Genomic DNA, 12903 nt, shown 5'->3' with positions numbered 1-12903 from the left:
CACCATGCATGCCCAGTCCAAAATCTACCCCTTGCCAGGACTGAACATAAAACATAAGAAATAGGAACAGGAGTAGGACATACGGCCCCTCGAGCCTGCTCCGCCATTCAATAAGATCATGGCTGATCTGATCATGGACTCAACTCCACTTCCCCGCCCGCCCCCCATAACCCCTTATCCCCTTATTATTTAAGAAACTGTCTATTTCTGACTTAAATTTATTCAATGTCCCAGCTTCCACAGCTCTCTGGGGCAGCGAATTCCACAGATTTACAACCCTCTGAGAGAAGAAATTTCTCCTCATCTCTGTTTTAAATGGGCAGCCCCTTATTCTAAGATCATGCCCGCTAGTTCTAGTCTCCCCCATCAGTGGAAACATCCTCTCTGCATCCACCTTGTCAAGCCCCCTCATAATCTTATACGTTTCGATAAGATCATCTCTCATTCTTCTGAATTCCAATGAGTAGAGGCCCAACCTACTCAACCTTTCCTCATAAGTCAACCCCCTCATCCCCGGAATCAACCTAGTGAACCTTCTCCGAACTGCCTCCGAAGCAAGTATATCCTTTCAGAGTTGATTTTGCAGAATTGTCACTTTTTGTTTTGTTTAAATTTTCATTCCAAATTTATCTTTTAACCTCAGTTTTTACTATTTATTATAAAATGTCACAATTTTCTTTTTACAAAGTTAAAGCCATCCTGCGCAGACAGGATGAATGGGCTCTTGGACACAATACTGGAGGTTAACTGTACCCTAGAGTGAGCCGGCATCTTCAGGAGAGATGGGGAAAGAAACCTTTTAACAAACTTCTTTTCAGCAGAGGTATAACTGTGATGCTGAACGGTTGTACATCAGATGGAATCCAATTAATGCTCTTTATGTTTCCAACTCTATTACATAGAAATAGCGACTGGTTTGTTGAACGCACACATAAAAACTGAAATAATGTGCTTTTGTTATCAGCTGTATGTGTCCGCGGCAGCAAAATTTACTCTAATGGGCAGAGGATGACAGAATGGAAAACACCAGGAGAGTGTTATCTCTTGGAATGTAAGGTAGGAATTGTTAAAATGCCATACAAAATGACCATTCTAAATGCAGGCTTTGGTGTGTAAATTCTAGTCCTCATTTTGTTCTTATTTGCAAATTATTACTTTTATTTGATTTGTTTTTGGGATGTGGGTAACCCTGACATGGCTGCTTTGATTGCTCGTCCCTAGTTTCGCTGAGAAGGTGATGTGGAACTTCTCCTCGAACTGCTGCAGTCCATGTGCTGACAGTATCCAGTGGGCAATTCCAGAGTTTTGAACCAGGGACAAAGAAGGACCAGCAGTATATGTCCAAGCCAGAATGGTGTCAGATTTGGAGGGAGCCTTGCTCTTGACAATGTGCCCATGATCTTCTGCTTCTTGTCCTTTTCATTGGTAGAGGTCGCTGGACTCAATTCAAGACTTTTTTTTCTGGCTTGGGGTTGTCATCTTTTGCCAGGCCAAATATGGACAAGGATGGGATAGGGGAATGGAGCTGATGGAGCTTGTAGGAACATAGGAACAGGAGTAGGCCATTCAGCCCCTCGAGCCTGTTCCTCCATTTGATGAGATCAAGGCTGATCTGCGATCTAACTCCATATACCTGCCTTTGGCCCATGTCCCTTAATACCTTTGATTAAGAAAAAGCTATTAATCTTCGATTTAAAATTAACAATTGATGTAGCATCAATTGCGGAAGACGGTTCAAAACTTCTACCACCCTTTGTGTGTAGAAGTGTTTCCTGATTTCACTCCTGAAAGATCTGGCTCTAATTTTTAGACTATACCCCCTTGTCCGAGAATCCTCAACCAGCAGAAATAGTTTCTCTCTATCTACCCTACCTGTTCCCCTTAATATCCTGTGGTTTTATTGGTCATTTTACCAATCATGTACTGCAGCCAAACAAACAGTCAGTCAAACATAACCAGCAGTGTAAACGAGGAGAGAGTTCATTGATACCAATGCTTTTAGTCTCAGTCAGTTAATTACAGAAATATGCATTCAAAAAAAAAATTCAGTGATGTGCCCAAGGGCCAATTGCTGGCAGATGTTGATTGCACAAGTTACACAGTATAATTTCTGTAGATGTTTAGTACTTGTTAACAACCAGATATCCTTTAATTGGTTCAAATGCATTGGATTGTTAATTCTAATTACTAGTTAACTCTAATTTCAAAAAAAAAGAATTGACTGGTTCCAGCAAAGTTTCTTCCCTTCCACAGCGTGTGTTGAAGTTCCTATTTCCCTTCACAAGTGTACAAAGCTGGGTTGCAAATCACTGATGAATTTATCAAAATCGTCTTAATTTTAAATTTCTCATCCTGCCTTGCCCAGAAAGTTCTACAGGGCTAGATTGGAAATGAGATTTTCCACGATTCTAAAAATTCCAGCTGTCTCCCAAGGGACGTGCCAGTATTCCAGGTAAACTGGGTCGCTCTCACAAAAACCAGACAGGTGGCAAATGCTTCTTGCTGGCTGCATATTAAGATTTGCCACTTGCCATGAGCCTGCAGCACATCTTTAAATGGCCCATTTATACAGTTCTGAAGTATTTATGCACATTTCTAGAATGGTGCTAGAGGATCTAGCTGCGTGAAGAGATTTGTGGAAAAGAACAACTGTCTGCTTCGAAAGAACTGAGCTTTCTCTCTTAAAGCTGTGCTGTGAAAATGTTGTGATATTTTCTAAATTAAAATATACAGTGAATAAGTTCCAACAACACAGCGCAGAAGTGCAGAGTATTATGCAGCAGCTACGCTAGCTTTGACGTGAATAAAACTTTGGAACTTAGCACCACTTTTGATCAGTTTGTGATCTTTTGTGTAAGGCACACCACAAAACAAAGGGCAATAAGTCGGGTTGAGCAGAAAAGGTCAATAAACCTCTGCCTGTGATATGAATTAAAAAGTGAAGTGTGTTTCCCAACGTTTCAGGCAACAAATTGTCAACCCTCTTTTATTTCATTTTGTACTATCAGTTTAAAAATGTGTGCCAGCTATATTGCATACTTTCAGCAGAATTTCAGTCTAGTGTCAGCTTAAACATTTTCAGCTGAATTTACATCTGTTTTATGTTTTACATATAAAGTTGTGTTGAAGTAAATTAGTACAGTGTTCTTCAAAGTAGTTTCTCCTGTGATGTATTCTAGGCTTATTTTTGTTATTAGTAATATTTAACAGCACGCACATTTTCGTTATAGTTTTGCACCATAGATTTTCTCATTCATAATTATTTAAAGAGGAGACTTTGGGGCAGTTCAAGCAGTTTACTCTCTTTATCCCTCAATTAACAAAACAAAAACATTGCCATTTGTGGGAGCTTGCTGTGCACATGTTGGCTGCCACATTTCCCACATTACAACAGTGACTACACTCCAAAAGTACTTGATTGACTGTAAAGTGCTTTGAAATGTCCGGTGGTTGTGAAAGGCATTATATAAATACAAGTCTTTCCTTCTAGTATGTGAGTTAGCTACGTCTGGAGATTAGCATTCTTTGGAGGCTCCTCTTTCATGTATACTTTTGCTTAAATCATTATTTTTACTTCCATTCATTTTAGAAATGCAGTATCAAACCTATTTAATATTTAAAACAAGATTCCATTCTGTTCCTGGGGATTAGGTGAAGCAGTGTTGTTGTACATTGTCCTTTCACCTCAAGAATCTAGGGGCAGGGGGTATATTTTCAACTCGCCACCCAGGGGACAAAACTGGCCTTGAAGACCAGCCATCAATATAGAAACCATTGAAAAATTAATAGAAATGAAAATCGGACATTTTCTATCAGGCACGGCTGATCCACATCGCCCGCGGCAAGTTGAAAATCCACTCCAAAGTTTCAATCCAGCCCAAGTTCATCGAGCGAAAGCTTCTCTCGGAGCTGGCTGGAAGGGACTTGTGTGAAATAAGCTTGTGCAGCTACGACCAACTTCCTAGTGGGGATGAATCAACAGCACGGACAACCTGACACAAAGGCCGGAATTTTAATTTGGAAGCGGGTAGGGAGCGGTAGGGCTGGAAATCGCAGGCTTCTGCCAAAATTATCGGCAGGGCCTGATTAGCATTTCTAAGCTCTTTTCCCGCCCGCAGCCAGCCAGTTGAAGAGGCTGGCTGATGGTCGGGTGGGTAGGCCTGTGGCACTAGGCCGCAGAGAGAAGGGAGGGAGGGATCGGGGGGGGGGGGGGGCAGTGCGGGGGTATAGTTGGGGATCTTTCACTTAAGTTTACGTTCCAGGTGTCACGAATATGACCAACTGCTTTGAGTAAAATTCATGTTTATTTGATCTGAGATAACACGGTGCAGTGTCCATTCTGTTACTGTGTGGTACAATGCTTCTGAGGCCAATGATCTCCTTGTGCAAGATAAAATATGAATAGAAAGTCACATATCCAAGGAGAGGGCCAGAGGAGTATCGGGGCTATAGGAGTATCAGGGTGGGGGTAGATGGTCAGTGACTGGGGCCGGAGGAGGATCACGGTGGGAAGGAGTGCGGGGGTACGTGGTCGGTGACTGGGGGGAGGATTGGGGCCAGAGGAGGATTGGGGCCAGAGGTGGGAGGCCAGAAAGCCGTGAAGACGATCAATTGTAAATAGTAAGCATAAAATCCATTAAGGCGCAAAAGTTAAATGGTCATCTTTCATATTAGAAATAAAATGATTCTGTTCAATGCAATAACAAATACATCTGCTATAAGAGTAATGATTTTTGTTAAAAACAATTATAGCTCTAATGTGGCAAAGTGGTGATTCTTAAATGGGTTTAATTAACATCTTCTGCATCATTTGACAGGACAAATCGATGCAGCGTGTTCTATATCCAAGCTGCCCTTCGGTGCCTTGTTCAACATCAAATCAAATCTCCCTGACACACAGCTGCTGTAAGGTTTGCAGAGGTAACAGATACAGGGCTTAAGAATACATATAGAAGTCAAGTTCTGACTCAGAATCATTGTACCGTGTGCAAAATGCAAATTGTTCCATCTTAGGAATTGATTGATCAAACCTTCCCAGTCAGGTCTTTCACTTAAGTTCCAGGTGTAGCGAATATGACCAACTGCTTTGTGCAAAATTCGCATTTATTTGAGCTGAGATGACACGGTGCATTGTCCGTTCTGTTACTGTGTGGTACAATGCTTCTGAGGCCAATGATCTCTGTTCCTTGTGCATGACAAAATATGAAGAGAAAGTCACATATCCATTTGCAAAACCATCATGTTGCGGCATTCTGCTGTGGTACGGAGCAGCCGGCCACAGGTCATGATCGTAGGCCTCCGCTTGGCGAGCTTCCTTTCTGACCCATGTCAACAAGAGAGATGTGTTGATTGGGCCGAGGGAGGAATTATCAAAGATTGAATACAGCAAGCAATAAGGAAGGCAAATGGCATATTGTCCTTTATTGCAAGGGGGTTTACTAGGTTGACTCCAGAGATGAGGGGGCTGACTTATGAAGATATGTTGAATAGGTTGGGCCTCTACTCATTGGAGTTCAGAAGAATGAGAGGTGATCTTATTGAAACATATAAGATAATGAGGGGGCTCGACAAGGTGGATGCAGAGAGGATATTTCCACTCATAGGGGAAACTAAAACTAGGGGACATAGTCTCAGAATAAGGGGTTGCCCATTTAAAACTGAGATGAGGAGGAATTTCTTCTCTCAGAGGGTTTTAAATCTATGGAATTCTCTGCCCCAGAGAGCTGTAGAGGCTGGGTCATTGAATATATTTAAGGCGGAGATCGACAGATTTTTGTATGATAAGGGAATAAAGGGTTATGGGGAGTGGGCAGGGAAGTGGAACTGAATCCATGATCAGATCAGCCATGATCTTATTAAATGACAGAGCAGGCTCGAGGGGCCAAGTGGCCTACTCCTGCTTCTATTTCTTATTTCTTATGCTCTTATGTTGTATAAGAGTAAGGAAGTATTGCTACAATTGTACAGGACCTTGGTAAGACCACACCTGGAGTACTGTGCACAGTTTAGGTTTCCTTATCTAAGGAAGGATGTACTTGCCTTGGAGGCGGTACAACGAATGTTCACTAGATTGATTCCTGGGATGAGAGGGCTGTCTTATGAGGAGAAATTGTGTAGACAGGGCCTATACTCTCTGGAGTTTAGAAGAATGAGAGGTGCTCTCATTGACACTGTTGTGTATGCAATAACTGTTAGATTGAGTACTGTTTAACTCCAAGAGGTATGAACTTGGCTCTGCTTTAAGGCCCAAAATTACTAATATACCAAATGGCTGGCCTTTTATACTTGGGCTACACACATGTGCGTGCAGCCCAATGGCCTCCAACAGTGACGCCATCTAGTGGCCAGTGATCCCAAAAGTACATACATGACAATACTCCCCTCTGAGATATTAACACAGTCTATTACAAATTGGGACGGTCCGGTGTTTACTGCTCCCGGGTTGACCGTCTCAGTTCAACTCCAGCCTTGGGTGAGTGTTCAGAGTCTCTTGTGACTGGTGGCTGAGTGGCTGACCTGGTGGGAGTGGCAATGGCCATGTCAGGGATTGAAAGTCCATTTTCATTGAACATGTCGGTGATTGAAAGTCCCGATTCACTGATGACTACTGCGTCCTTTGATGACTGGGGGTAGGTTGGTTGGTCGTCAATTGTCTCTTCCGGTTCGTCTGTGTGCCATAGCTTTGTCTGACCCATATGTTTCCTGCATGTTTTCCCATTTTTGAGCTTAACAATAAATACTCTGTTGCCCTCCTTGGCCATGACAGTTATCAGCGATCCACGTGGGACCCTAACCATAATTCAGAACATACCGTTGCTGACTTTGTCTTCTATTTTCAACATGATTATTCAAGTCAGGGTGTACAAGAGATAGCTTGGTCTTAAGACCTCTCTTCATCATTAGTTCAGCAGGCGAGATCCCGGTAAGCATGTGTGGTCCTGTCCTGTAACTAAGCAGTATGCATGACAGGTGCGTCTGCAGTGACCCTTGGGTTACTCGCTTGGACAGCACGTTCTGCTTGCCCATTGGATGCAGGTTTGAATGTTGCTGACCTTACATGTTTGATATCATTGAGTTTCATGAACTCTTGAAACTCCTGACTGGTGAAGCACGATCCATTGTCGCTAACAACGATGTCAGGCAGACCATGTGTCGCGAACATGACGCTGAGATTCTCAATGATAGCTGTGGATGTGCTGGATGACATGATTATACACTCTATCCACTTCGAATATGCATTCACCACAACTAAAAACATCTTCCCCAGGAAGGGACCTGCAAAGTCTATGTGGATCTTGGACCATGGTTTGGACAGCCACGACTACAGACTCAGCAGCGATTCCACTGGTGCTTTGCTGAGCTGCATGCAAGTGTTGCACTGATGTACACATGATTCCAGCTCAGATTCAATTCCCGGCCACCATACATGAGACTTGGCAATGGCTTTCATCGTTACAATGCTGGGATGTGTGCTATGTAGCTCACGTACAAATTTCTCTCTCCCTTTCTTGGGCATAACAACACGATTGCCTCACAGTATACAATCCGACAGAATAGACAGTTCGTCTTTGCGATGAATATAAGGTTTGGTCTTCTTGCACATTTGCTTGGGTATGGCAGACCAATCACCTTTGAGGATGCAACCCTTCACCACCGATAAAATTGTGTCCTGGCTGGTCCAGGTCTTAACTTGTTGAGCCATGACAGAGGTTCCTTCACTCTCAAAAGCATCCATAACTGCCGGTTTCCACCTCCGGTGTGGGCAACGGCAGATGGCTCAAAGCATCGGCACAATTCTCGGTGCCAGGTCTATGGTGAATGACATAATTTTAAGCGGATAATGTCAGTGCCCACCTCTGGATGCGGGATGAAGCATTGATATTGATACCGTTGTTTTCAGAGAACAGTGAAATGAGCGGCTTGTGATCTGTCTTCGGTTCAAACCGAAGACCAGACAGGTACTGATGCATCTTTTTAACCCCACACACACAGGCTAGTGCTTCTTTCTCTACCATGCTGTAGGCTCGTTCTGCTTTAGATGCTGATTGCAAATAAGTCCCCCAGCATGTCTGCCAACACAGCCCCGAACTTACACGGTCTCGTTAGACATCTCAGGTCGGCAAAGAATTCCGCTGCATTCTGGCCCTCTGAGCGAACGTGCGTGTAAAATCTGTATCTCGAGATGATGATGCCTTCGTCTGGCTTAAGGTGGTCCTGTACCAGTGTGCACAATTCTTCATACGTCTTCTCTGTTGAATGCACAGGCAGGAGTAGATTCTTTATCAGACCATAAATTTTTGGACTGCAAACCATGAGGAACACTGCCCGGCGCCGATCTGCATCGCCGACCTCCTCCATTTTGTTGGCCATGAAAAACTGGCTTAAACAGCTCACAAAGTCTGCCCAATCTTCTCCTTCCACAAATCGCTCCAACAATCCAATTGTGCTCATTTTTGCATGGCTCATCGTCAAATGTTGTGTATGCAATAACTGTTCGACTGAGTATTGTTTAACACACGTGCTTGCAGCCCAATGGCCTCCAACAGTGATGCCATCTAGTGGCTAGTGACCCCAAAAGTACATATATGACAGAAACATACAAGATTCTGAAGAGGTTTGACAGGGTAGATGCTGAGAAGTTGTTTCCCCTGGCTGGAGTGTCGAGAACTAGGGGGCACAGTCTCAGGATAAGGGGTAGGCCATTTAAGACAGAAATGAGGAGGAATTTCTTTACTCAGAGGGTTGTGAATCTTTGGAATTCTCTGCCCCAGAGGGCTATGGATGATGAGTCTCTGAATATATTCAAGGTTGAGATAGATAGATTTTTGGAGTCTAGGGGAATAAAGGGATATTGAGATCAGGCAGGAAAGTGGAGTTGAGGTCGATGGTCAGCTATTGAATGTTATTCAATGGCGGAGCAGGCTCGAGGGCCTGCTACTGCTCCTATTTCTTATGTTCTTATGAATTAATCCGGGCTTCCCTTGCCTATACCTCCTAGTGAGCTAAAGGGCATCACAAGACGAGGTCTGGGAGCGAATAACCTGCCTGTCTTTTCAGCCACGGTATGACTTAGGCAAGTGTGAGAATACTGATATAAGAATAAAGACACTCTCGCCCCAAAAAAAGCTATATTGTGGACTGGGTCCAGCAATTTGATATGGATAAAGCAACAAATAATGGGCCAGATGTTTCAGGATCACCATTAAGTTCATTGGGGAGCTTCGCGGCAAGAAATCCTGCTTTTGGCTTATGGCGGAGCGGTACAAATCATTCAGCAATTTGGGAAGGATTGGAACTCATGGCATATCTCTTTTACTCAGCAAATTGCTGGATTTTTAAACGAATTACTAATGGGTAGTGACGTTAATGCATCATTCTAATGGTGTGAATTCCCATGCAATTTCTGGCTCATTATTCCTACATAATAGAGGTGCTTAGCGGTGTACTGATGATATAAATGTTGGAAAAGTTTTTCTCCAGTAAATCACCATTCTACCCACCTTTCTCTGAAAATATTATTTTGTTGGCAAAGTCCAACCTCTCCTCATTTACTGGATTCCTGCCTTGACAGTGACAGCTGGAACACTAATCACTGTTCTATTTCCAGCTGCATTTGTCACTGTCAGCCATTGACAGGGTCTCTCTGTAAAGTGGTTTCACTGAAAAGAACTTGCATAGAAAATAAAATAACATAAAAAGATAAGAATTAGGAGCAGGAGCAGGCCATACGGCCCTTCGAGCCTGCTCCGCCATTCAATAAGATCATGACTGAACTTCGACCTTAACTCCACTTTCCTGCCCAATCCCCATATCCCTTGATTCCCCTGGAGTCCAAAATCTGTTGATCTCAGCCTTGAGTATACTCAACTACTGAGTATCCACAGTTCTTTGGGGCAGAGAATTCCAAAGGTTCATAACCCTCTGAGTGAAGAAATTCCTTCCTAACTTACAATAAATAAATAGTTCCATGAACAGGCTAATAAAGCATTGGAGCCAACTTGAGATATACTCATATTTCCCCTTGGACGTGACCAATGCTTTTTTACTCACTATTAGCCATTTTCAGGTTCTCTCCTTAATGCATGAATTTAGATCATGGGAACTGATGGATTGAAGTGACATGGGCAAGTAGGTCCTATCGTAGTGTGCCTACTAAGCAAAATCATAGTAACAAATGTTAGATTGAATGAAAATGTGTTTCATTGACAGAGTAAGACCTCAGACCTTTTACTAAATAGCTCTGCAATGTACCAATGCTGAGGAACACTGCATGCCAGTCCTATTAGAGTAGGGCTTTGACACTATAATCACTCCAAGTATTCTTTCTCACTGCAGGCAATGATTTTTGTGCTGAGGGCCCCAAATGCATTGAGAATTCTGAATGTATGAACTTGGAAGCCGGTGCCATCTGCAAATGCAAAACTGGCTTTACTCCTCTTCGTGATGATGAAGCCTACTGTGAAGGTTAGTGTGAACACGTTTAGCAGCAGAGCCTCTATTTCATGCCCATGTTCATCTTTACTAATTATAGGCGAGGAACATAGGAACAGGATAAGGCCATTCAGCCCATCAAGTCTGCTCCACCATTCAATTAGATCATGGCTGATCTGCACCACATCTCCATAATCTCGCCTTTGTTCCATATTCCTTGATACCCGTACCTATAAAAATCTACTGATCTTAGTCTTGAAAGCGCTAATTGTTCCAACATCCACAGCCTTTTGGGGGAAGAGAGTTGAACATTTATACTATCCTAAATGCCTAAAAAGGCATTTATGCTACAGTACAAGTTTACATAATATGATTTATGTAGAACATAAGAACATAAGAATTAGGAACAGGAGTAGGCCATCTAGCCCCTAGAGCCTGCTCCGCCATTCAATAAGATCATGGCTGATCTGGTCGTGGACTCAGCTCCACTTACCCGCCCTCTCCCCGTAACCCTTAATTCCATTATTGGTTAAAAATCTATCTATCTTTGACTTGAAAACATTCAATGAGCTAGCCTCAACTGCTTCCTTGGGCAGAGAATTCCACAGATTCACAACCCTCTGGGAGAAGAAATTCTTTCTCAAATCGGTTTTCAATTGGCTCCTCCGTATTTTGAGGCTGTGCCCCCTAGTTCTAGTCTCCCCGACCAGTGGAAACAACCTCTCTGCCTCTATCTTGTCTATCCCTTTCATTATTTTAAATGTTTCTATAAGATCACCCCTCATCCTTCTGAACTCCAACGAGTAAAGACCCAATCTACTCAATCTATCATCATAAGGTAACCCCGTCATCTCCGGAATCAGCCTAGTGAATCGTCTCTGTACCCCTTCCAAAGCTAGTATATCCTTCCTTAAGTAAGGTGACCAAAACTGCACGCAGTACTCCAGGTGCGGCCTCACCAATACCCTATACAGTTGCAGCAGGACCTCCCTGCTTTTGTACTCCATCCCTCTCGCAATGAAGGCCAACATTCCATCGCCTTCCTGATTACCTGCTGCACCTGCAAACTAACATTTTGGGATTCATGCACAAGGACCCCCAGGTCCCTCTGCACCGCAGCATGTTGTAATTTCTCCCCATTCAAATAATATTCCCTTTTACTGTTTTTTTTCCCCAAGGTGGATGACCTCACATTTTCCGACATTGTATTCCATCTGCCATACCTTAGCCCATTCGCTTAACCTATCTAAATCTCTTTGCAGCCTCTCTGAGTCCTCTACACAACCTGCTTTCCTACTAATCTTAGTGTCATCTGCAAATTTTGCTGCACTACACTCTGTCCCCTCTTCTAGGTCATCTATGTATATTGTAAACAGTTGTGGTCCATTCACCGATCCCTGTGGCACACCAATAACCACTGATTTCCAACCGGAAAAGGACCCATTTATCCCAACTCTCTGCTTTCTGTTCGCCAGCCAATTCTCTATCCATGCTAATACATATCCTCTGACTCCACATACCTTTATCTTCTGCAGTAACATTTTGTGTGGCACCTTATCGAATGCCTTCTGGAAATCTAAATACACCACATCCATCAGTACACCTCTATCCACCATGCTCGTTATATCCTCAAAGAATTCCAGTAAGTTAGTCAAACATGATTTCCCTTTCATGAATCCATGCTGCGTCTGCTTGATTGCACTATTCCTATCTAGATGTCCCGCTATTTCTTCCTTAATGATAGTTTCAAGCATTTTCCCCACTACAGATGTTAAACTAACCGGCCTATAGTTACCTGCCTTTTGCCTGCCCCCTTTTTTAAACAGAGGCGTTACATTAGCTGCTTTCCAATCCACTGGTACCTCCCCAGAGTTCAGAGAATTTTGGTAGATTATAACGAATGCATCTGCTATAACTTCTGCCATCTCTTTTAATACCCTGGGATGCATTTCATCAGGACCAGGGGACTTGTCTACCTTCAGTCCCATTAGCCTGTCCAGCACTACCCGCCTAGTGATAGTGATTGTCTCAAGGTCCTCCCTTCCCACATTCCTGTGGCCTGCAAATTTTGGCATGGTTTTTGTGTCTTCCACTGTGAAGACGGAAGCAAAATAATTGTTTAAGGTCTCAGCCATTTCCACATTTCCCATTATTAAATCCCCCTTTTCATCTTCTAAGGGACCAACATTTACTTTAGTCACTCTTTTCCGTTTTATATATCTGTAAAAGCTTTTACTATCTGTTTTTATGTTTTGCGCAAGTTTACCTTCGTAATCTATCTTCCCTTTCTTTATTGCTTTTTTAGTCATTCTTTGCTGTTGCTTAAAATTTTCCCAATCCTCTAGTTTCCCACTAACCTTGGCCACCTTATACGCATTGGTCTTTGATCTGATACTTTCCTTTATTTCCTTGGTTATCCACGGCTGGTTACCCCTTCTTTTGCCGCCCTTCTTTTTCACTGGAATATATTTT

At 43.0% G+C, this 12903-nt stretch overlaps 1 protein-coding gene and 1 long non-coding RNA gene across 2 annotated transcripts in view; one reads left to right on the top strand and one right to left on the bottom strand.

Annotated features, from left to right (window-relative positions):
* LOC139280649 (protein kinase C-binding protein NELL2-like) overlaps window positions 1-12903 on the top strand; it is a 290626-nt gene that overhangs the window by 80964 nt on the left and 196759 nt on the right. Inside the window, exons 10-12 of the mRNA XM_070900237.1 lie at window positions 965-1056; window positions 4818-4920; window positions 10336-10464. Of these exons, the coding sequence (XP_070756338.1) occupies window positions 965-1056; window positions 4818-4920; window positions 10336-10464 (324 nt within the window). The remainder of the gene's footprint in view (window positions 1-964; window positions 1057-4817; window positions 4921-10335; window positions 10465-12903) is intronic.
* LOC139280650 (uncharacterized) overlaps window positions 1-12903 on the bottom strand; it is a 275728-nt gene that overhangs the window by 149577 nt on the left and 113248 nt on the right. The window lies entirely within an intron of this gene.

Source organism: Pristiophorus japonicus, chromosome 15 (assembly GCF_044704955.1).
Source record: "Pristiophorus japonicus isolate sPriJap1 chromosome 15, sPriJap1.hap1, whole genome shotgun sequence".
NCBI classification, from domain to species: Eukaryota; Metazoa; Chordata; class Chondrichthyes; family Pristiophoridae; genus Pristiophorus; species Pristiophorus japonicus.
This window is presented reverse-complemented; position numbering and strand designations above follow the sequence as displayed.